This window comes from Megalobrama amblycephala, linkage group LG3 (genome assembly GCF_018812025.1).
Source record: "Megalobrama amblycephala isolate DHTTF-2021 linkage group LG3, ASM1881202v1, whole genome shotgun sequence".
In the NCBI taxonomy this organism is placed as follows: Eukaryota; Metazoa; Chordata; class Actinopteri; order Cypriniformes; family Xenocyprididae; genus Megalobrama; species Megalobrama amblycephala.
Window position 1 is genome coordinate 62,520,212 of NC_063046.1, and position 21,725 is coordinate 62,541,936.

At 39.8% G+C, this 21,725-nt stretch overlaps 1 protein-coding gene across 7 annotated transcripts in view; it reads right to left on the reverse strand.

The window, feature by feature from the left end:
• Positions 1 to 21,725, reverse strand: part of LOC125265930 (hydroperoxide isomerase ALOXE3-like) — a 71,440-nt gene that overhangs the window by 3,893 nt on the left and 45,822 nt on the right. For all 7 annotated transcript variants that reach the window (XR_007184368.1, XM_048186499.1, XM_048186497.1 and 4 more), the window contains 4 exons: positions 16,210 to 16,296; positions 15,708 to 15,877; positions 15,260 to 15,381; positions 14,970 to 15,070 (listed from right to left, as the gene is read on the reverse strand). Coding sequence is in view for 6 of the 7 variants with exons in the window: in XM_048186499.1 (XP_048042456.1) it covers positions 14,970 to 15,070; positions 15,260 to 15,381; positions 15,708 to 15,877; positions 16,210 to 16,296 (480 nt within the window). In the remaining variant the exon portion in view is untranslated. The remainder of the gene's footprint in view (positions 1 to 14,969; positions 15,071 to 15,259; positions 15,382 to 15,707; positions 15,878 to 16,209; positions 16,297 to 21,725) is intronic.

Below are 21,725 nucleotides of genomic sequence, written 5' to 3' on the forward strand. Positions count from 1 at the left end.
TACAAAACCAACTGTAAAGTGTTCATCTAGGTGTCAGGTTGAACAGTGATGCACCCTACTCTCTCTCTCTCTCTCTCTCTCTCTCAATTCAAGTGTGCTTTATTGGCATGACAAAAACTATACATTTGTATTGCCAAAGCAATTGCAGCTGGGCTGCTTACAAATAGTGTATATATGTATTAACAGAAAAAAGAATAATAATAATAGTAGTAATAATAATAATATATAAAAGTATTAAGCATGTAGTGTAAAATGAATTACTAATGTATGTAAGCATATAAACTAGAAATGAGAGAGAAAAAAGTTGAGGGATTAGACATATTTACAGAAGCAAAATGTGCTGGAAACATCAGATCAGGGCAGATTGAGTGTTTTCTCTTCTATGGTGACAGGCAGACACATATTGAGCAGCAAACACACAGCAGTTCTTGTGTTCTCCTAACAGATATGGCAGTTTCTCCTGGTTTGAAAGAGTTTTAAATGTTGGATGGATCTGCTGTATTTTATCATAGAACACTGTCCGTATGTCCGTGTATTTGGAGCATTCTGTCAGGAAGTGCAGTTCTGTTTCCATCTGATTCAGATCACAGTGTGAACACAATCTCTGTTCCGGGGGCAGCCATGTTTTTCTGTGTCTGCCTGTCTCTATCATCAGCTTGTGTCTGCTGAGTCTGTATCTGGTCAACGTGCTTCTGATTCCCTTTCGAAAGGGAACTTCTACTCTGCGCTGATTGCGCTTTGGGGAACGTCACTCGTGACCCGTGTTCGAAATGCCAGAAATCACAACACTCCAATCCTATTGGCCGGCGACAGCCTATCACGTCCAACGGCGCGAACCGTGACGTATAAAGGGAGCGCCTGCGGAAGCAGCCAGTATCTTGTGTCTTTTCGGGACTGTTTTGTTCGTGCCATTGTTTCACAAGCTCCGGTAAGAAATTACTTCTTTTTGTCTGCAAACGTTCAGGAGAATGTGTTCATCCGTGTCCCATGGGTTTGACACTTGATGTTCATGTTTCTGGCGTTTTTCTGTCTGGAGAGGAGCGAACGCGTATACGTTGCTTGAGGGCGGCGTCTATGTGTGTTGGTCTATTATTCACTGCGAGCGTCTCTCCTGTTCAGACGCTCTGTTCTCGTTTGACACTCTTTCCGAGGGAGGAGGTGTCTGCATCTGTGCCTGTCATTGTAGCCCCGTATGTGCTGAGGCAATACGGCGGCTGCAATCATAGGGCTCGCAGGTGAGCTCGTTGGAAGTCTGAGAGAATTATATTTCTCTCGGCTTCCCGGGGCTGACGGGAATGATGACGTTTGATGTCGCCGCGTCCAACAGTGACCGCTCCTCTGGCTGCTGGGTGTGCGAGCCGCTGTGTTTTTGGGACGCGCTTTTCGGCAGGATGCAGCTGCCGGAGGTGCGCGCGGACGGTTCGACGAACGGTTCCTTTCTGTCCATGAATATAGCGGCTCCCATAGACTTTCCCTTCTCTCCTGATCTCCGTGTTTGAGATAGGGAGGGCATGGAAAAACCCTTGGCTGTTCAGATTTGGATCTAAGCCAGACAGACGCGGGAGGAGGAAGAAACGGGAGTACTGGGTGATCGATTTTAAACACTGTTGCGTTTGTAATCGATTCCCCAGCTATTTAAGGGCGATTTATATCTACCCTCTCCTTTTCTTCTTTCACCTCCCATAAATATATATTTGCTCAGGTGTTTTTACAGTTAGGCTGTCGGCCGCCTGACACGGTTTGCTTGCAGTGCTTCATTTTCTCCTCATATTTGAAGGTTTCAAGATGGAGCCCAAGCTTTGCTTGGTCTAGTAGACCTTAGCTAGTGGCTAGGCTAGAGCTAGGTTAGGTGTTTGTTTGTTTTACATTCCCCTATTATTTACTATCCCCCTTGTGGTCGTATAGTTCCTAGTTCTGGCCTCCTCCTGAGGGAGTTGGTGGCCGTTTTTGCCCATATTCCCCTTCGTATTTATGTGAGCTTACTCTAGTGCTGCCACAGGTTAACACCTGTTTCGGTGATAGCAGGCTGTGTTTAGCCTCTGTCTATGAACGTGGTGTTTTGTTGTACTCCCCGGTTAGGGTTTGTGTTTCACTGAGTGCATCACCTGTTGGATTGCACACTCGGGGTGAGTGTAGAGAGTCCCATTCTGGTTAGAATAGTATATTCTCGACTTCCCCCAGTCGGTCATGACCACAGCAGCTGTTTCACTCTTGCTGTTAGATTGTTGGCTCTTTTATTATAGCCTCTCTTTAATACAGCTTGTTTTGGGGCGCTGTTGGTTTGTGATCACTAGTTTGCTCACACTTTTTAGCACTGCCTCAGGCTTATGCTCATGTGTTTTGAGGTGTTAGGCCTTATAGGCCTTCCTTAGATCGTGATAGCATATTGTTATGTACATTGCCTGTTGGAATGTGTAGGCTTAAGCTCAGGTTGCGTAGCTAGTTCCCCACAGCTATCGTGTAGGGTTTAGAACTGGTCCCCTTTGAGCATTGGCCCTGTTATGACCACGGGCTGGTGCCAAATGGTGCTTAAAAGTAGTAGGCCTCACCAGGCCTCCTTTGTAGCCTCTGTGTTGGCCCAGCTGGGTTGGTTATATCTAGATTCTTTCCATGATTGAGTCATGTCTTATGACGCATGCTGCCACTGGCCACGCCCCCTCCATACGAATAAGCCTTAGCTCAGGCTTTTCGTTGAGTTCTGTGGTGTAGTGTGTACTTCTCCTACCTATGGGTTTTTCGAGTACTGGCCTGTTGGCTGGCATTTGTCATAAGTTACCACTGGTTGTTGCCATGTGTTCATGGAAGTTGTAGGCCCTCATCAGGGCCTCCTTTCTGTCTGCATGTTGGCACAGCTTTATGTGGGTTTTTCGTATGTCTCGTCACCATGGGTGAGTCGTGATTTTCACTAGCTGACGCTGCGTGTTTCACGAGTCGTAGGCTTTCACAGGCCTCCTTTGCTATCACGCTGGAGTTTGGCTTTGTGCTCCTCTCGCTTATGTTTTGGACGGGCTGTTTTCGTGGGCACTCACAGCTACTTAATTACTTGGTGGTCATGCTTCCAGCATGCTATGTTTCAGGTGCTTGGCCTTACGGGCCATCCCGGAATATCGCCTCGTATTGAGTTTCTGTGGAATGCTTAGTTCATTATTAAGAACTCTGGTTATGTTGTAGGCCCTTTTTTCCGGCCTCAATGACTATGTGCCCACAGTATGGTCTGTCTGTTAGGTTGAGCTTCGTACTTCCCTTTGGGTTGACTGTGTAATTGTGCTTAGCTCCCTAAGCTGGTCATTGGTTGTAGACTTCTGTGAGGTCTCCCATTCAGACTGGCCCTAGGCTGGTTTGTGCTCCCCTGTACCAGGGTTTTCTAGCGCACAGCCTCCTCAGTGCTTCTTCAGCCACTGAGTAGATCCTAGGATGAGCGGATTTTACTCCCCTCAATATGAGGGTGTTTAGCGCTTAAGCTGAGTTCTGCTCTCCAGGATAACCATTTCCTAATGGCCGCTAGCTGACGCTGCATGTAGCGGGTAGGCCCTCGGGGCCTCCTTTGAGAAACATGCTGGCATGTACCTTTTGTGTTTCTTTTGACAAGAAACAGTGAAGGTCGCTGGCTGGCCAGGGCTCTGGCGGACTCATTAACCTCCTCTATAGTCGGTTTGTTCTGCCTGGAGCTTGATAACACTGCCACGAGCTGATGCCACGTGTCTGCTGAGGTTATAGGCCCATGGGGCCTTCTTTAGCACGTGTTGGCGTACGCTGTACTCCTCTTGCTTAAAGAGTAGAAAGGTGCTTTTACAGAGTACACTGCTCGTTGGATTGTGTTGGACGGGCTGTTTCGTGGGCACTCACAGCTACCTAATCATTTGGTTGGTCATGCGCTTAGCATGCTATGTTTTCAGTTGAATGGCCTTATGGGCCATCCTGGATACCACCTTATGGACTGGGTTCTTGTTGTGATATTAGTTCATTTATAGAACTTTAGTTATGTTGTAGGCCCTTTCTGGTCGGCCTCCATGGCTATGTGCCTACAGTACGGTCTGTCTGTTAGGTTGAGCTTCGTACTTCCCTTTGGGTTGACTGTGTAATTGTGCTTAGCTCCCTAAGCTGGTCATTGGTTGTAGACTTCTGTGAAGTCTCCCGTTCAGACCGGCCCTAGGCTGGTTTGTGCTCCCCTGTACCAGGGTTTTTCTAGCGCACAGCCTCCTCAGCGCTTTTATCAGAAGCTGAGTAGATCCTAGGATGAGTGGTTGTACTCCCCTCATACGAGGGTTTATAGCGCTCAGCTGAGTTCCGCTCTCCAGGATGCCCATCTCTGCGTGTGGGTTTGAGTTGCTTACTGCCTTTTCGCAGTCGCTCTTTCCTTCTCTCCTCTTTGGAGTTTGCGCTTGGAGATTCTTTATATCAGACAAGGTTGGCCAGACTTGGTTCGCTTTCGCTAAGTAGGCCTCCTTGGTGGCGTTGGGGGTGAGTTTTTCCCCCCTAGTGACCGGCCGAGCTTCCTTTGGACTCTTGGCCGCATTCCCTTAAAGGGACCACTTTCCTGGCGTTTGTTGGTCCCAAATGCTCAAACAGCCTTGGTAGGCTTTTTTCGGAAGGCCTCTTTTAGGCTCAGCTTGGGCTGTTGGCTGTAGGGAATGCTGTCACTGACAGCCGTTTGGAGGATTGCTCCCATTTTTCCCTGGAACTGCCTGTGGTTTTTCCAGGCCTTTTGGGCATGCATTCTCCTCTAGCATGGCGGCGTTGGTATTGCGTTCCCCAAAGCGCAATCAGCGCAGAGTAGAAGTTCCCTTTCGAAAGGGAACGTCTCAGGTTACGTATGTAACCATGGTTCCCTGAGAACAGGGAACGAGACTCTGCGCTTTCCTGCCATGCTTCGGGATGCCTGCTGAACAGTCCCTCAAAGACAAAAAGATACTGGCTGCTTCCGCAGGCGCTCCCTTTATACGTCACGGTTCGCGCCGTTGGACGTGATAGGCTGTCGCCGGCCAATAGGATTGAAGTGTTGTGATTTCTGGCATTTTGAACACGGGTCACGAGTGACGTTCCCCAAAGCGCAATCAGCGCAGAGTCTCGTTCCCTGTTCTCAGGGAACCATGGTTACATACGTAACCTGAGACGGTTTCTTATCTGACACTGTGTACAGATACTCTGCCATACTGTACTCTCTCTTTAGGGCCGAATAGCATTGCATTTTACTCTGATGTTGTGTTTGGGTTTGCCAATGAGTGATGTAATTCTGTTTGATTTGTGCAGTAATCTGATTGATTCTGATGTTGTGGTTCAGAGCATCAGTAGATGTTTGTGAAATATCAGGACTGAAGCTCTGGATCAGCTGAGGGAAGGGGTTGCTTTCTTTGTGCATCTCATTGCAGGGCTTTATAATGATATGTTTGGGGGTCACTTAGTTTCAGATGTTTCCAGAATTTAATTGCCTTTTTTTGTATCTTAATGATTAGAGGGTATTTGCCTAATTCTGCTCTGCATGCATTATTTGTTGTATGCCGGTGCACATGTAATATGGTTTTACAGAGTTTTGCATGCAGAGTCTCAATTGGATGTTTTTCCCATTTGGTGAGATCTTGATTTGAATTTGTCAGTGGACCCCATACCTCACTGCCTTAAAGTGCAATGGGCTCAATTACTGATTCTAATATTTTCAGCCAAATTCTAATTGGGATTTCTATAGGACATTGCCGTTTTATGGTGTAGAAGGCCCTGTGTGCTTTGTCTCGCAGTTCTGTCACAGCATTATTAAAGTTTCCTGTGGATGTGATTTTCAAACCCAGGTAGTTGTAGTGTGATGTGTGTGTTATCTGGTTAGTGCCTAATGTAAATTTGTGTTGTGTTCCCTGGGATCTGGATCTTTTCTGAAACACCATAATTTTGGTTTTATTCAGGTTGACCGTCAGGGCCCAGGTCTGGCAGTATTGCTGTAGCAGGTCCAGGTTCTGCTGTAAACCGTGTTGAGTGGGAGACAGCAGAACCAGATCATCTGCATACAGCAGGCATCTGATCTGTGAGTTGTGTAGGGTGAGGCCAGGGGCTGCATATCGCTCCAGACTGCCTGCCAGTTCATTGATGTAGATGTTAAATAATGTTGGGCTTAAGCAGCAGCTCTGTCTCACTCAACGCTCCTGGGAAAGATACCCTGTACGTTTAGTGCTGATTTTTACGCCACATTTACTTTGAGTGTACATTGATTTGATAAGGTTATAGGTTTTACCTCCTATGCCACTTTCAATAATTTTGTAAAATAGTCCTTGGTGCCAAATTGAGTCAAAAGCTTGTTTGAAGTCGATAAAGCATGCATATATTTTACCTTTATCTTGGTTAACATGTTTTTCAATTAGAGTATGTAACGTATAGATGTGATCAGATGTATGGTAATTTGGTAAAAATCCGATTTGACTTCTGCTCAGTACATTGTGTGTGATGATGAAGTCTAATAGTCGAGCATTTATTATGCTACACAATAACTTTCCCAGGTTGCTGCTTACACAGATGCCTCTGTAGTTGTTAGGATCAAATTTATCTCCGTTTTTAAAGATTGGTGTTATCAAGCCTTGATTCCAGATGTCAGGGAAGTAACCTACACTCAGAACCACATTGAATAGTTTTAGAATGGCCAATTGTAATTTACTGCTTGTGTGTTTTATCATTTCATTTAATATCCCACCAGGTCCTGCTTTTTTGTGTTGGAGTTTTTTATCAGTTATTGGGAAATCTAATGGGTTTTGGTTATTTTTTATTGTTAATTCTAGTTTTTTCAATTGGTTGATTGTTTGAATTTGCTCACAGTTTGTGTTTGTTTGTACTTTATTAAACAATGTTTGGAAATGACTTTCCCATATTTCTCCTTTTTGGATTGCCAATTCTTCATGATAATTTTTTTTCAGATTGTTCCAATTTTCCTAAAACTGGTTTGTGTTCACAGACTTCTCGATTATTGTCAGTTGTTTTTGGGTGTATTGTGCTTTTTTGGTTCTGAGTGTATGTTTGTATTGTTTTAGTGTGTCACTGTAAAGAAGGCGGATCTCTACATTATTTGGATCTTTGTGTTTCTGATTTGACAATGTTCTCAGTTTTTTGCGAATAGTTTGGCAGTCCTGATCAAACCAATTTTTGTCGTTTTTGGGTATTTGATTTTTTCCATTTTTTGTTTTCAAATTGGATTGTTTTGCTGATTTTTTAAATATGTAATTTATGTCTCTGACAGCAAGATTGACACCTTCATTAGTGTGAGTATAGGTGTTATTTAGAAAGTTATCTATCAGCGCTTGTATTTTTTGGCTGCTAAGTGCTTTCTGATATTCTTCAGCGCTGTTTTCAGCCCATCTGTATGGTTTTCTGATGTTGTACAGCTTACTGGGCTTTGTTTTAATGATATTTTCTGTCTTTTTGAGATGCACCGTGATTTGACTGTGATCAGACAGAGGGGTTAGTTCTTTAACAGTGAATGATCTGAGAGATGAAGGATCTATGTCTGTTATCATATAATCAACTGTGCTATTCCCAAGAGGCAAACAAAATGTGAATCTCCCTAAAGTGTCTCCTCGTAACCTACCATTGATGATATTCAGACCCAGGCTTCGACAGAGCTGCAGGAGGACTTTTCCATTCTTATTTACTATATGATCATGGTTATTTCTGTGGATATGGGAGAATGTGTTATTAATAACAGTCAGTTTGTTGTTGATTATATTTGCTTCCTTGTGCATCGGTGAAGTCCGGCTGTAGTCCTGTTCTTGCGTTCAGGTCCCCGCAGATGAGCACGTTTCCCTGGGCCTGGAAGTGGCTTGTCTCTTCCTCTAATGTGGAGAACATGTCTTCACTGTAGTAGGGGGACTCTGATGGTGGGATGTATATGGCACATAGGAATATATCTTTTCTGGATGGGAGCAGTTCCTTGTGGATTTTAAGCCAGCTGTAGTATTTGCCTTGCTTTACTGTGTTGATGTGGTTGTGGAATTTTGATTTGTACCAGATTATTTGTCCTCCTGAGTCTCTTCCCTGTCGAACTGTGTTGAGTTTTTGTGATGGTAGGATGATTTCTCTGTAGTTGGGTGGGCAGTGGGTGATGGCGTCTGCCCTGCTCCATGTCTCCTGTAAAATTATAATATCCATCTCTTTGATGTTCTTCTGAAAATCTGTGTTTGAGCTCTGTGATGGCGCTCCAGGGGTCGAGTCCTGTCTGGTTCTTGGAGGAGGATGGACGTTTCTTTGTGGTTGGGAGCTACTTTTGCTGTATAAGTTTCTGCTGTTTTCTGTTTTACCAAATGCTGTGCTTTTCAGCACTCTTGCGAAAAGTTGTACTCCTTTCTTGTTGAGGTGTACGTGGTCATACATATGATAGGGTCGAATGTCTTTATGGTAGTCTCTCTCTCTCTCTCTCTCTCTCTCTCTCTCTCTCTCTCTCTCACTCACTCACTCACTCACACAAACAAACACGTGAACTCACACTAACTCTCATAAATGCACATGCACATACATATTCAAACACACCCCACTTTTTTTTGACACGCTCATCACACAATTCATTCTACTTTGTTCACTTTTATTTTTCCTGCATATATATTATCCTGCTTATACAAATTTTACTTTGTGTTGCCAAAGCATTTATATGAGCAGGAAAAATAAAATTAACAAAGTAGAACAAATTGTGTGATGAACATGTAAATAAAAAAATAAAATAAAATAAAAAATAGAAAAGAAAAAGTATATGTGTATGTATTTTGAGTTGTGTGTGTGTGTGTGTGTAAGAGTGAGAGTGAGAGAGAGAGAGACACACGACACCTAGATGAACACTTTACAGTTGGTTTTGTGACTGTAAGTCATTCTCTTTAAACGCTATTGAAGGTAGAAACGTAAATACCAATGTCGTAACTTTAGAGACGGTCCCTAAATTTGCGAATATCAAACGTTCATCATAACTAACTTTATACCAGTATCTGCTTTCTTGGAGCCTATATAGTATAACTTACATCACAAATGAGGTGCGAGTTTGGTCTTTTATATCACTGTACAAGTCCATTAAGATGTGTTAAGTGTTTTATATGTCCTGATGGCAGAGGAATCCTATGACAGATGAGGGAAACCCTAGTATTACAACACAGCGCTGCGATATAAAGTTAAGGAAACTTATCAACAAAGAGAAATATACAGTATGTCTACCTCAGATTTAACGTTTGATCTGTACACCAGCATCGGGCAATAACGTTATAATCTCGTTCACTGGAGAGAAAGCTGTTTGTGTAGCCTACACAGGGAAAGTAACCATAAAGACACTGAATTAAACATAAATGCAGCTTTTGTGTCTTTATCAGCTTTTCTGCATTTATACTGGCCCTGATAATCATCACACATTCACTTACACTTGCTCCATTTCTGCAAATCCGTTTTTATGAATGAATGATGACTTACTAGCTGTTGCTCTGGTCTTAAATAGCAAGTGACATCACCGTCGACCGTTATGGCTTCGGTCACGCTCAAAAATACACCAGCCACCATAGTCACATGTTTGCCGGGGGCCAGAGCACCTGACATCAAAGCAAATTTAAAAGTGCTGGCTAATGCTAATCGTAAATATTCTAAAATCATTATCCACCTCGGCACAAATGATGTTCGACTTCGCCAGTCGGAGATCACTAAAATTAACATTAAAGAGGTGTGTGAACTCGCAAATTCAATGTCAGCAGAAGTAATTTGTTCTGGCCCTCTTCCTGTTCGTCGGAGTGATGAGATAGTTAGCAGATTATCATCACTCAATGGCTGACTGTCTAAGTGGTGTCCGCAGAATAATATAGGTTTCATAGACAATTGGAAAAGCTTTTGGGGCAGACCTGATCTGTTGAAAAGAGATGGTATTCATCCCTCCCGGGATGGTGCTGCTCTTCTATCTAGAAATTTGGCAAATAGTCTTAGAGCTGAAACATGACAAACCAGGGCCCAGATCAGGACGCAGACAAACTGGCTAAACCGACCGTCTGCTAGCTGCCTCACGTCACAGAACTCAGATAATTCACAGCACATAGAAACTCTTTCACCTAGATATTATCACATAGAGACTGTGTCTGTACCTCGAACTAGTAAATACAAAAAAATTCCGAAACCTTTTAAGGGTAAAAATTTAATTGATGTTCAAAAAATGACAGAAACCTAGCTAAAACCAGACGATTACATTATTTTAAATGAGTCTAGTCCTCAAGGTTATGACTATCGACACAATCCTCGACAGAAAGGCAAAGGGGGAGGTGTTGCTGTAATTTATAGTAATATATTCAGAATCATTCAAAAATCTTTCAAATATAATTCCTTTGAAGTGATGGTGCTTTATGTAACATTATGTAAGTTGACATTTGTGCTGGCTACTGTATACAGGCCACCAGGGCACCATACTGTCTTTATCAAAGAATTTGCTGATTTTCTATCAGAGTTAGTACTGGCTGCGGATAAAGTCCTTGTTGTTGGTGATTTTAATATCCATGTAGATAATAATAAAGACGCATTTGGATTGGCATTTGCAGACATTTTAAACTCTATTGGAGTTAGACAACACGTGTCAGGACCCACTCATTGTCGTAATCATACCTTAGATCTAATACTGTCGGATGGAATTGATATTGATGCTGTTGAAATTCTACAGCAGAGCGATGATATATCAGATCATTATTTAGTCTCGTGTATAATACAGTTAGCCAAGGCTACAAAACCACCACCCAGCCATAAATATGGTAGAACCATCACTTCTACCACTAAAGATTGCTTTATAAATAATCTCCCCGAGCAGTTTCATCGCCTTAGTATACCTGACAACTTAGAAGAACTCGATGCTGCAACAGAAACTATTGGCTCTCTCTTTTCCAGCACATTAGATGCAGTCGCTCCTTTACGTCTAAAGAAGATTAAGGAAACAAACATAATCCTAGGTATTTATTTGACACAGTGGCTAAATTAACTAGAAACAGAGATTCAACTGCTGACGTTTCCAAAGAGCACAGCAGTAATGACTTTATGAACTTCTTTACTTGCAAGATTGACAATATTAGAGAGAAAATTATAAACATGCAACCGTCTACAGTTTCGCTTCAGACAGTGCACTGTAGTGTCCCTGAGGTAAAACTAGAATCATTCGCCGCTATAGGAGAGGAAGAATTATCTAAACTTATCAAATCATCAAAATCAACAACATGTATGTTAGACCCAATGCCGACTAAACTACTGAAAGAAATGCTTCCAGAGGTCGTAGGTCCACTTCTTGATATAATTAATTCATCTTTAACACTAGGATACGTGCCAAAAACTTTTAAGCAGGCTATTATTAAACCTCTTATTAAAAAACCTCAACTAGATCCGAGAGATTTAGTAAATTACAGGCCAATCTCGAATCTACCTTTTCTGTCAAAGATACTAGAAAAGGCAGTTTCAACACAACTGTGTTCCTTTTTAGAAAGAAATGGAATCTGTGAGGATTTCCAGTCAGGATTTAGACCATACCATAGTACTGAGACTGCTCTCGTTAGAGTTACAAACGATCTACTCTTATCATCCGATCGTGGCTGTATTTCTCTATTAGTGTTATTAGATCTCAGTGCTGCTTTTGACACTATCGATCACAACATTCTTTTAAAAAGACTTGAAAACTATATTGGCATTAGTGGAATTGCTTTGGAATGGTTCAAATCTTACTTATCTGACCGTTATCAGTCTGTAGTAGTTAATGAAGAGATGTCGTATCGATCACAAGTTCAATATGGAGTACCACAAGGCTCAGTACTAGGACCGTTGCTTTTCACTCTGTACATGCTACCCTTAGGAGAGATAATTAGGAAGCATGGTGTTAGTTTTCACTGCTACGCTGACGATACTCAGCTCTATATTTCCTCGCACCCTGACGAAACCTACAAATTCACAAAACTAACAGAATGCATAGCTGACATTAAAAACTGGATGACAAGAAATTTCTTATTATTAAATTCAGAAAAAACTGATATCCTAATCTTTGGACCAAAAACTTCCTCACGAAAAAACCTTGAATACTCTCTAACACTTGACGGGTGCTCCATTAAATCTTCGTCCTCAGTTAGGAACCTGGGTGTGCTCTTTGATACCAATCTTTCATTTGAAAGTCATGTTTCTAGTATCTGTAAAACCGCCTTCTTCCATCTAAAAAATATATCTAAATTACGACATATGCTCTCAATGACAAATGCGGAACAGTTGGTTCATGCATTCATGACCTCAAGACTAGATTACTGTAACGCTCTACTGGGTGGTTGTTCTGCTCGGCTTTTAAACAGACTACAGTTGGTCCAAAATGCGGCAGCTAGAGTTCTTACTAGAACCAGAAAGTATGACCATATTAGCCCAGTTCTGTCAACATTACATTGGCTCCCTATTAAACATCGTATAGATTTTAAAATCTTGCTACTTACTTATAAAGCTCTAAATGGTTTAGCTCCCCAATATCTAAGCGAGCTCTTGGTGCATTATAGTCCTTCACGTCTATTGCGATCTCAGAATTCAGGCCAGTTGATAATACCCAGAATATCAAAATCAACTGAAGGCGACAGATCCTTTTCCTATTTAGCACCTAAACTCTGGAACAATCTTCCTAGCATTGTTCGGGAAGCAGACACACTCTGTCAGTTTAAATCTAGACTAAAAACACATCTCTTTGGTCTTGCATACACATAACACATTATCAATACATTAACATTTTTCAAATCCGTTAAAGGATTGTTACGCTGCAATAATTAGGTCGGCCGGAACCGAGAACATTTCCTATAACACTAGATATACCTGTACTTCAGAATAAGAATGGCATCTACGCTAATATCTGTCTCTCTGCTTATCCTGAGGTTTGCCGGGTGCTGGATCCAGGCCGTATCCAGATCAGATGGAGAACCTGTGTCTGGACCTGACTACAACGTAGCCCAGGAGACAATGGGCCTACAGATCCAGTTCTGGCTGCATCTATAATTCAGATTTTTAATCTCCGTATCCGCTTACATATATTTATATATAATCTATTTTTAATCTCTATAATAAAAATGTATAATTCAGATTTTGATCTCCATATCCATTTACATATATTATATATATCTTCCAAGGGGTTTTTTCCCTCCTAGGACTTTTTTCCCAGTGCTAGCACGCTGGGTTTTTCTCCGAGGGGGTTTTTTCCACCCCTGGGAGTCAGCCGACATTGGCTTAATGTAGCACCATCTTGTATATGTTACATATTACCACGCTTGCTTGTACAGCTTATTTTTAACCACTTCTCTTTTTTCTGTGCTTCTAATATGTAAAGCTGCTTTGAAACAATTACCAATTGTAAAAAGCGCTATATAAATAAATTTGACTTGACTTGACTTGACGCCCACTGAGTGGCACAAAGACTGAGCAGCAGCGTTGGTTTTCAGCGTGAATGCCCCGAAAAACACACAAAACACATCCAAAACGGGAAAGAGCTTTGCGATTGACTGTACAAATAGCTTTGACACAAAAACTGAGGTATATATTTAAAAACTGCCGAAAGCAACAGAAAAAAGAAGGAAATGGATCACTGCAATTCACAGAAACAGCAGAGAAACATGGATTTGCAGTTATCATTTTGTGTTAAATTGTTGGATTTGGTGATAAAATCATACCGTATATTGTATTGTTATATATTAGTTACGTGTGCAGTATGCAGTAGAGATGATGCCTACACGGAGATCCACAAAGATGGATCTTTTAATAACAACCAAGGAGCTGAAGCACATACACACATATACATAAGCTAAACATAAGAACAGACAGGGAGTGAAGGGAGTGAGTCCATTATAAAGGCAGTGCTGATGAGGAAGTCCAGGTGCAGGTGATCAGTGATGATGGGGAGATGACGAGGGAAGTGAGTGCAGGTGTGGAGACAAGAGGATCATGGGAAATGGAGTCCGGGAGACACGGGAACTGTGACAATATTGTGTTGACAACTGATCAATTAAATATTTACTATCTTATATTCTGCATAATTTGGTGTTTTTAAATAAACACTGACAAAAACTGTACAAGTTTTAGGGCTGGACAATATGACGACAGGCTATATATAACATTGATAAGTGATTACTCGGATTTAAACCTTATTTAAACTTATATTCTGCATAATTGGGAGTTTTTAAATAAACAACACTGACAAAAACTATACTATAAAACTATATATGTTTTAGGGCTGGACAATATATGGATGATATATATAAGATTTGATTTATGTATTTCCCCGCCGTCGAAATCAGGCACATATAAATGTCAGGAAACACGACTCCTGGCTGCATGTCAATATCCATGGATTAGGTTTATTTGACAAGTTGTAATGAACACGTTCAATTCCAGCCTTTAGTTTAATTTGTTTGTTTTACTCGAGTTTTCGCAGTTTGCTCTACTAAATCCAGTTATGCAGCAGGTTCTTCTGCCACTCAGTCCAGCTGAGGGAGCGCGCTTTCGGCGGGAAAGTGACGTCACTGCATACCGTCTATTTGAACCACTGAATTTGTGGAAGCGAATTTGTAAAGCAAAATAAAATGGACTGAAAATTGCTAGTCGAATTTTATAGGTTGTATTTTTAAACAGAATGAATATTTTGGAAGTGAAAATCTGAAAGGTGAATATAAATTATTGAATTTTTAATGATGGAAATGTGTGTGAAATATTTTTAATTGAAACATTCACAGCTTAAATATACGACCATGTTGACTTTCAGCCCATAAAAATGCAAGCCTTAAAAATGCAATGCATCTAAATGCAAGCACAGCTAATGTAATGCATATATATATATTCAATTAGTGCAATTCAACAAGCTTTTTATTTCAAAAACATTTGGCATTAATCTACTTCCATAAATACTCTGGATTTGAGAAAAATTGTATGGGATTAAGATCACAGACTGCAGCTTTAATGGCTCAGTGTGACTGGAAGTGAATGGACTTGTACTAACTGACCTGTCCATTGTTTACAGAGGCATGTTGGGCTGATGCAGTGAAGATCACCATGGTGACAAACTTGACGAGCTCTGTCACAGTCTGAAGAGATGATGGTATTCCTGTGAAGAAGAATGAAAGGCTGTTTCTGTGAGGAACTCACACACACACACACACACACACACACACACACACAAATGAAATGGAGAGTAGAGCCATAAACTATAAACAACTTTTGTCTGTTTGCCTCTTCACGATTAATCACTTGTTGTATTCCTCACTTGAGTCACTTTGGATAAATGATAACAGACCTGAGCCATCTCTTCCCAGGAAGCCTTTGGTGAATATCTCACTGATCCATCGCTGCAGCTCTGTGTCCTTCTGCACGTGTTCATCACTTTGATAGTAGTGTGACAAGAAAGCCGCAACAAACCTGTAAGCAACCTCACAGTCAGATGTTTTCGGGCTTTACATATTTACAGCTTTACTTTTTTTGGTAGATTTGCTTTGCAATTATTTCTTAAGCTGGAATTTATTCAAAGCGATCTGCAACACAATACAGCATGTGCTTATTGACTATAAAACCCATGAACCTGTATAACTGACACTGTATTTGTTGAAATATGAATCAGTGCACCAGGATGTATTAGTTCAGCCCTAAAAATCTGGATGTATTATGTAACACACACACACATAGTTAGAGAGTATAAAGCATAATGCCTATAAAAACACTAGACTAAACTCCAATGGTAGTCATACTTGTTGATGATATTCCACAGTTTCATCCCATCATCTCTGTAGTAGAAGTGGGGAACACTCTCCAGGCCTCTCTCAGAGATGTTCTCAGGAAGACAGAGGGCGCTGTAGGTCAGCGAGGCAGTAGCACGCTTCAGCAGCTTTACCAATGACTCTCCACCTACTCCTGCGTACTGCGAGAAGAATCATTAACGGAGAGACACATGACATAAAGTTAGGTTAAAGGCTGTAAAACAAGTACTGGAAACACAAATCCTATAATAATTTCCCCCAAAGTTAAAAAATAAAAATAAATAAATACATTTAGGAAAAGAGTAGATTGCTCTAGAAGTCAGTCATACCAGAAAACATTAAATATTTATTATGCATTTTTACCAATCTTACAAGATATGTCTGCAGGTAGCTAGGATCATGAGGAGAAATTAGCTGAATTCAACAAAAAGTGAATTGGATTATAATTGAAGATTGAACTTTTAGTGCCTATTTAACAGTGTAATATGCATACCAGGGTAATGGCCCCATCCTCAGATATCAGCCGATTCCGGGCCAGGATGTTGATCTGGAGCGTGTATCGGATATGGGGAAAGAGGAGCTACAAATGGAAACGTAAGTAAGAGATTTGCATTCCTCGGCTTCACATTCTTTGAAGATAAAAATATATGAATGAATAAGGAATTTTAATTTCTTGTGTGTGTTTGTGTGTGTGTGTGTGTGTGTGTGTGTGTGTGTGTGTGTGTGTGTGTGTCTGTACCCGCAAGCCTTCTTTTGTAGGCGACTTAAAAAAAAGTTACAGGAAGATGAATGGGTTAGAGTGAGACATTAGTGAGCCTTCATGTACCTAATCAGGGCTCTACATTTTCTTTAGGAGCATTTTTTGATCAAAACCAGACAATATTTGCCCCTTTAAATTAATTTCCTGGGGCATTTGTACCATTATAAGAGCAATTTTTCTAATCTTATTAAATGTATGCATCATATTTAATCAATTTCTTAAAGTTTTAAAATGTTAAACAATGAATTCAATTACAACAATAAGACCCAATCAGACTGTTAACAATCAAAAGAAATTATCAAATAATCCATCTTTGCACTGCAGAAGTGGTATTATTTAGACATTTATATAGACTGCTAATGCTGCTCATTGGTAAATAATGTTGCATGAATGGTTTTAAATATATTTTTTTGAATTTAGAAAAAATATTGAACGTTTAAAGATTCTAAGTAAAAACAATCTATGTAAAGTGTAAATTAAATGTAAATATGAAAATAAAACCGCCAGTAGGTGGCGGTAAATCTTAATGTGCGACAGGGGCGCCCCCAAGGGGTGGCCAGGGGTGGCCACGGCCACCCCTGCATAAACTCTGGCCACCCCTGTGGCCACCCCAGTATGATTTTGCATTGGGTACTATTAATTTAAATGCATAATGTAAATTCACAAGTTCATGAAGTGAAAGAAAATAAAATGCCACCCAAAAAGATAGATTGACTGACGCCACCAGAGTAGCTGTTTCACTGCCACCAAGAGTCTAAATAGTAATGTCTACAGACCTGAATTTCAAATGTTTTTTATACTGTGAAGAGGGTAGGTTAGGGGTGTGCGATATATTTAGTCTACGATTTTATCATAATTGTTGTTTTAACGATGCTCAATCGATCTGACATCCCTGTATGTGATGTTGTCTTGTAGATTAGACTAGTGTCGGTGCGCATTTAGAGTGCACGCTTTCACTGTGTTAATAAATATCACATGAAGAGTGCCGTTTTTCTCCAGATATCAGCATAACAAATGTTATATAAATTTTATTCATGTTTACATTTTAGACATCATTGCTTGTTTCTGCACAATTTCGCCAACGAATATAGTTCAGATCAAATCCAGAGCATTGTATTGCGTCCCTGAGCAACAAATGGCGCTGTTTCTTTACTGAATGAATCAGCTTTTTGAATGAATAAGTTGAATCAATGAAAATTGGAAAAGATAGGCTACAAGTGAAGTGACGACGAGGAAGCTTCAATTGAACAACAGTGAACTGCGGTCAGATGAGATGTTGTCAGACTATGTCAGTAAAATTCAGAAAAATGAACAGGTCCAATCAGCTGTTATTCTGTGCTCGCGGCGCGCACTCAAGAATTGCATGCGCAAATTCGCCGGCGCGCGCTGCATAATTACTTTATTATAGCTTAAATAAAGCCCAAAAGAATACGAGCAATGACCGTCATTGCTCTGTTGTAAATTAAGTCATGAAATTACCACACATGGGATTAAAGCTGCCTCAGAACTGTGAATGCATATATTTGTTAACATGGTTTTAAAGCTATTGTTATCCAATTTGTTGGCCTTAAAACGTCTTAAAAATGCACATATGTACACCAGAGAAATCTAAATTTTCTTGGGGGAGCATGCCCCCGAACCCCCCTAGAAAACTATATTTTATGACCTCGGTAATTATGAAACCATAATGCAATCTGAGGTAAATGTGTATTTCTACAAATGTGCACACTTTTGGACTAAAACGGTGTAGGTATGTGTATGCAAATAAATGGGACCGAACACAACTGAATGTAAAGGTTTGTGTCCTCATTATTCTATTAATAACTACCAATTGATTTTGCATGTATGTATATGTATATACATATAGGCCATTATATATATATATATATATATATATATATATATATATATATATATATATTTTTTTTTTTTTTTTTTTTTTTTTTTTTTTTGCCACCCCAAGAATTGCTGTGGCCTCGTCTGGCCACCCCTATTAAAATTTTCTGGGGGCGCCACTGATGTGCGAGTCATTTATTCAGTCGTTCAAAGCGCAGATTAATTCAGGAATCACCGTCGCTTGGAGACGCGCAACAGTTCTGGTATGTCTGTGTTGAAACTATTTTCATGAAATCGAGCAAAAATTGTTTATTGGACTTCAGTCAGATCAGTAAGTATCACATTTGCAATCAGGCCATCTCTCAGAGAAAGTATATTACTTTCTTTATTAAAGTGTTACAGTACTTAACTTACAGATATTAGGCTTGCTGAGATCGACAGCGTTACGGTGTTCAGCAGTCACACCGGTTATATCACTTGCCCACCATGACCGCGACATCGCCCCCACTGGCGTTTTATTTTTTATAGTAATAATAATCATTTAGTAAAACAGATGCTACAGTTAAAACGGAGTGCATCTGCTCAATTCAGGAGTCAGATTGGTCCGTGTACGTTTTGATAGTTTGTTTTCCAATTTGAAATGAAATACGCAGAAACGAGAAATCTTCGTTTCCCTTTTTTCGTTTGTTAAAAAAAAAAAAAAAAAGGAAAAACAAGATTTTGACTCGATTTTCGTTTTTTCGGGTCACGGATAGAAAACGGAAACACGACTTCAAAACTCGTTTTCCACATGTGGGCGGTCATTACACGCCCCTTTCAGCCGATTGGTCAATCAAATCTGAGCCAGTGACGTCATCTTCAGTTCGTTCAACAAAATAACAGTCTCTCCTGCTATATCAGTAGATGTCATAAATCGGCTTTCTTCTGTGAAACCTAACGGGTATTTCACAGAAATATTTATTTCAGAAATGTTAATCAGCACACAGACTGTTGTAATGCGGTTTGTAGTTTAATATGCATGCTGAAACTGCGCTACCCACACAGAGGAGCGGATGAAAAGCACAGATTTAAAAAACAAACAAACAAACAAACAAACAAAAAAACTAGTTTTTATTTTATTCTATTTTGAATAAATAGAATAAATCACAATAAATAAGTAGTGTAAGCAGTTTTGAAAAACGAACAATAGCTCATCTCTCTTTTTATTTTATATAGCCTAACATTGCCTGCATATATAGGCTAATGTTAATAACCCTTTGGTTAAAAGATTGAGGGAATATGTAAAGATCAAACATTAAAGATCAAAATTACAGCTACATAGCTATTTTAGTTATGACAAAAATAATATATATAAAACGAATTAATTTAAAGCTGAACTGAAACAGAAACCGGCGTTATAACTACCTCTCTAATTTGACACAAATCCAAATGTTTCAATATTCACGATTTGGAGGCTAAACTATATTTATTATTTGAACGCTTTTATTGTATAGCCTACAGACTACTTAAAATGAGCAGTATAACTTTTTATATATTTGGTTGAATAGGCTATGTTATTTTGACAGTTAACAGGCTGTGATGTCAAGTTACTAAAACTGATGTGTGTGCGTGAGGCGCCGACGCGTTCACTTGAATTTTCTTATAAAAGCGGAAACAACTTAAAATACTCAGACATTTATGGTCAAATATATGTAACACCATTCGAATCTGCGAAGGGTTAAATAGGCCTATTATTTTTGTACACTCACAATAAAAACAAAACATTGCTCGTAAAATAAACAAAGACATTTTCTGCCGTCTCGGTTTCCTTTCTGTGAACTTCTCAAAAATGAACCGACACTCATATTGTCGCATTTTTTCCCCTTTCATTTTGGTAATATGTTAATTACTTAAGTGAAATAAATTCCGCGCATAGGCTATTTATTCGTTTTATATAATTGAATCCTTTTTTCTCCGTTCACAGAAGCGCGGCAGGTGCGTGATGATGATGAATCCTCATGTTCTGTTGTTTATTCTGCTATTTGTTCATGTAGGCTAAAACTAACCCCCTGGGATTTTTTAATGATTCACAGACATTTATCATATATGCATACAGTAAATTTTCCCGCTGTTTAAGCCACGAATATTTACAAAATAAAATAATTACAAAGATGATAAAAGATAATAAAATAATTACAAAGATAATAAAAGTTCTATGTTCAATATACAAGAGTTTTTGTTTTGCTGTTGTCCACTAAAGCAGTTGACGCAGAATCGCCAATTGCCGTTAAATCGAAATTGAAAGTAAAATGTTCAGGGCCATTTAATTCATTCAAAAGCGAAGGAAAGACAGAAAAAGTGAGGATAGCAAGTAAACTGTGACGTATAATAATGTTCACTGTGTTCATAAAAGTGTTTAATTTAAGAGATAAAATCTGCATGGCCATTTATAAGTAAGGAAAACTAAAAAGGCCCCGATGGTGATACCGTTATTAGGTGTTGCCACACAGTGGATAGCCTATTTTCTAATATGACTTCATAGTCTACTATATAGACCTTATGTAGCCCCGCCCCTTTTCAGCGCTGCGCTCGTTGTCTTTTGACTTCCGGTTTGTATTTCCACAGCGATCTTGTATTTATGAATGAACTGCTCATTTTAAAATCTTCCCGGTCTACTGACATTTGTTAAGACATCTGCTTTAAACATAACAATGCTCATGATAACTTTCATTGACTCTACAACAGGTGAATCCACTTCACCAGTGAATTATTCTTATTCCCATAGAAATATACAGGGCTACCGCGAAACCGGAAGTTCAAAGATAATATTCTAAAGATGGCGGCGCGCTTGTTTCTCTGGAAAATAAGGTCTATAGCCATGCAAGGAATGCGTCTGCTAAATGATTGAATTTAAATGTATAAAATGTAAAGAAAACATTAAAATAAGAAAAAAAAATGAGTCCAGTAGCCACTGATCTATAGAGAATAGTCTATTATTATGTACTATAGCCTATTGATCGGTGGTAGTATCCCAAAGGATGTCATGCGCTTGGTAACAGATGTAGAGGCATTTACATTTTACATTTAAAAAAAAACAATGACAGCTTAAATACAGACTTAATTTAAATTTACTGTAGGTTTTTTAAACTTTTTTTATCTGTGCAAACATATTTCTGTGAAATACACGTTAGTTGCACAGAAGAAAGCCGATTTATGACATCTACTGATATAGCGGCAGAGGACTATTATTTTGTTGAACGAACTGAAGATGACGTCACTGGCTCAGATTTGATTGACCAATCGGCTGAAAGGGGCGTGTAATGACCGCCCACATGTGGAAAACGAGTTTTGAAGTCGTGTTTCCGTTTTCTATCCGTGACCCGAAAAAACGGGAAACGACCGTTTTCTTGTTTCTGCGTATTTCATTTCAAATT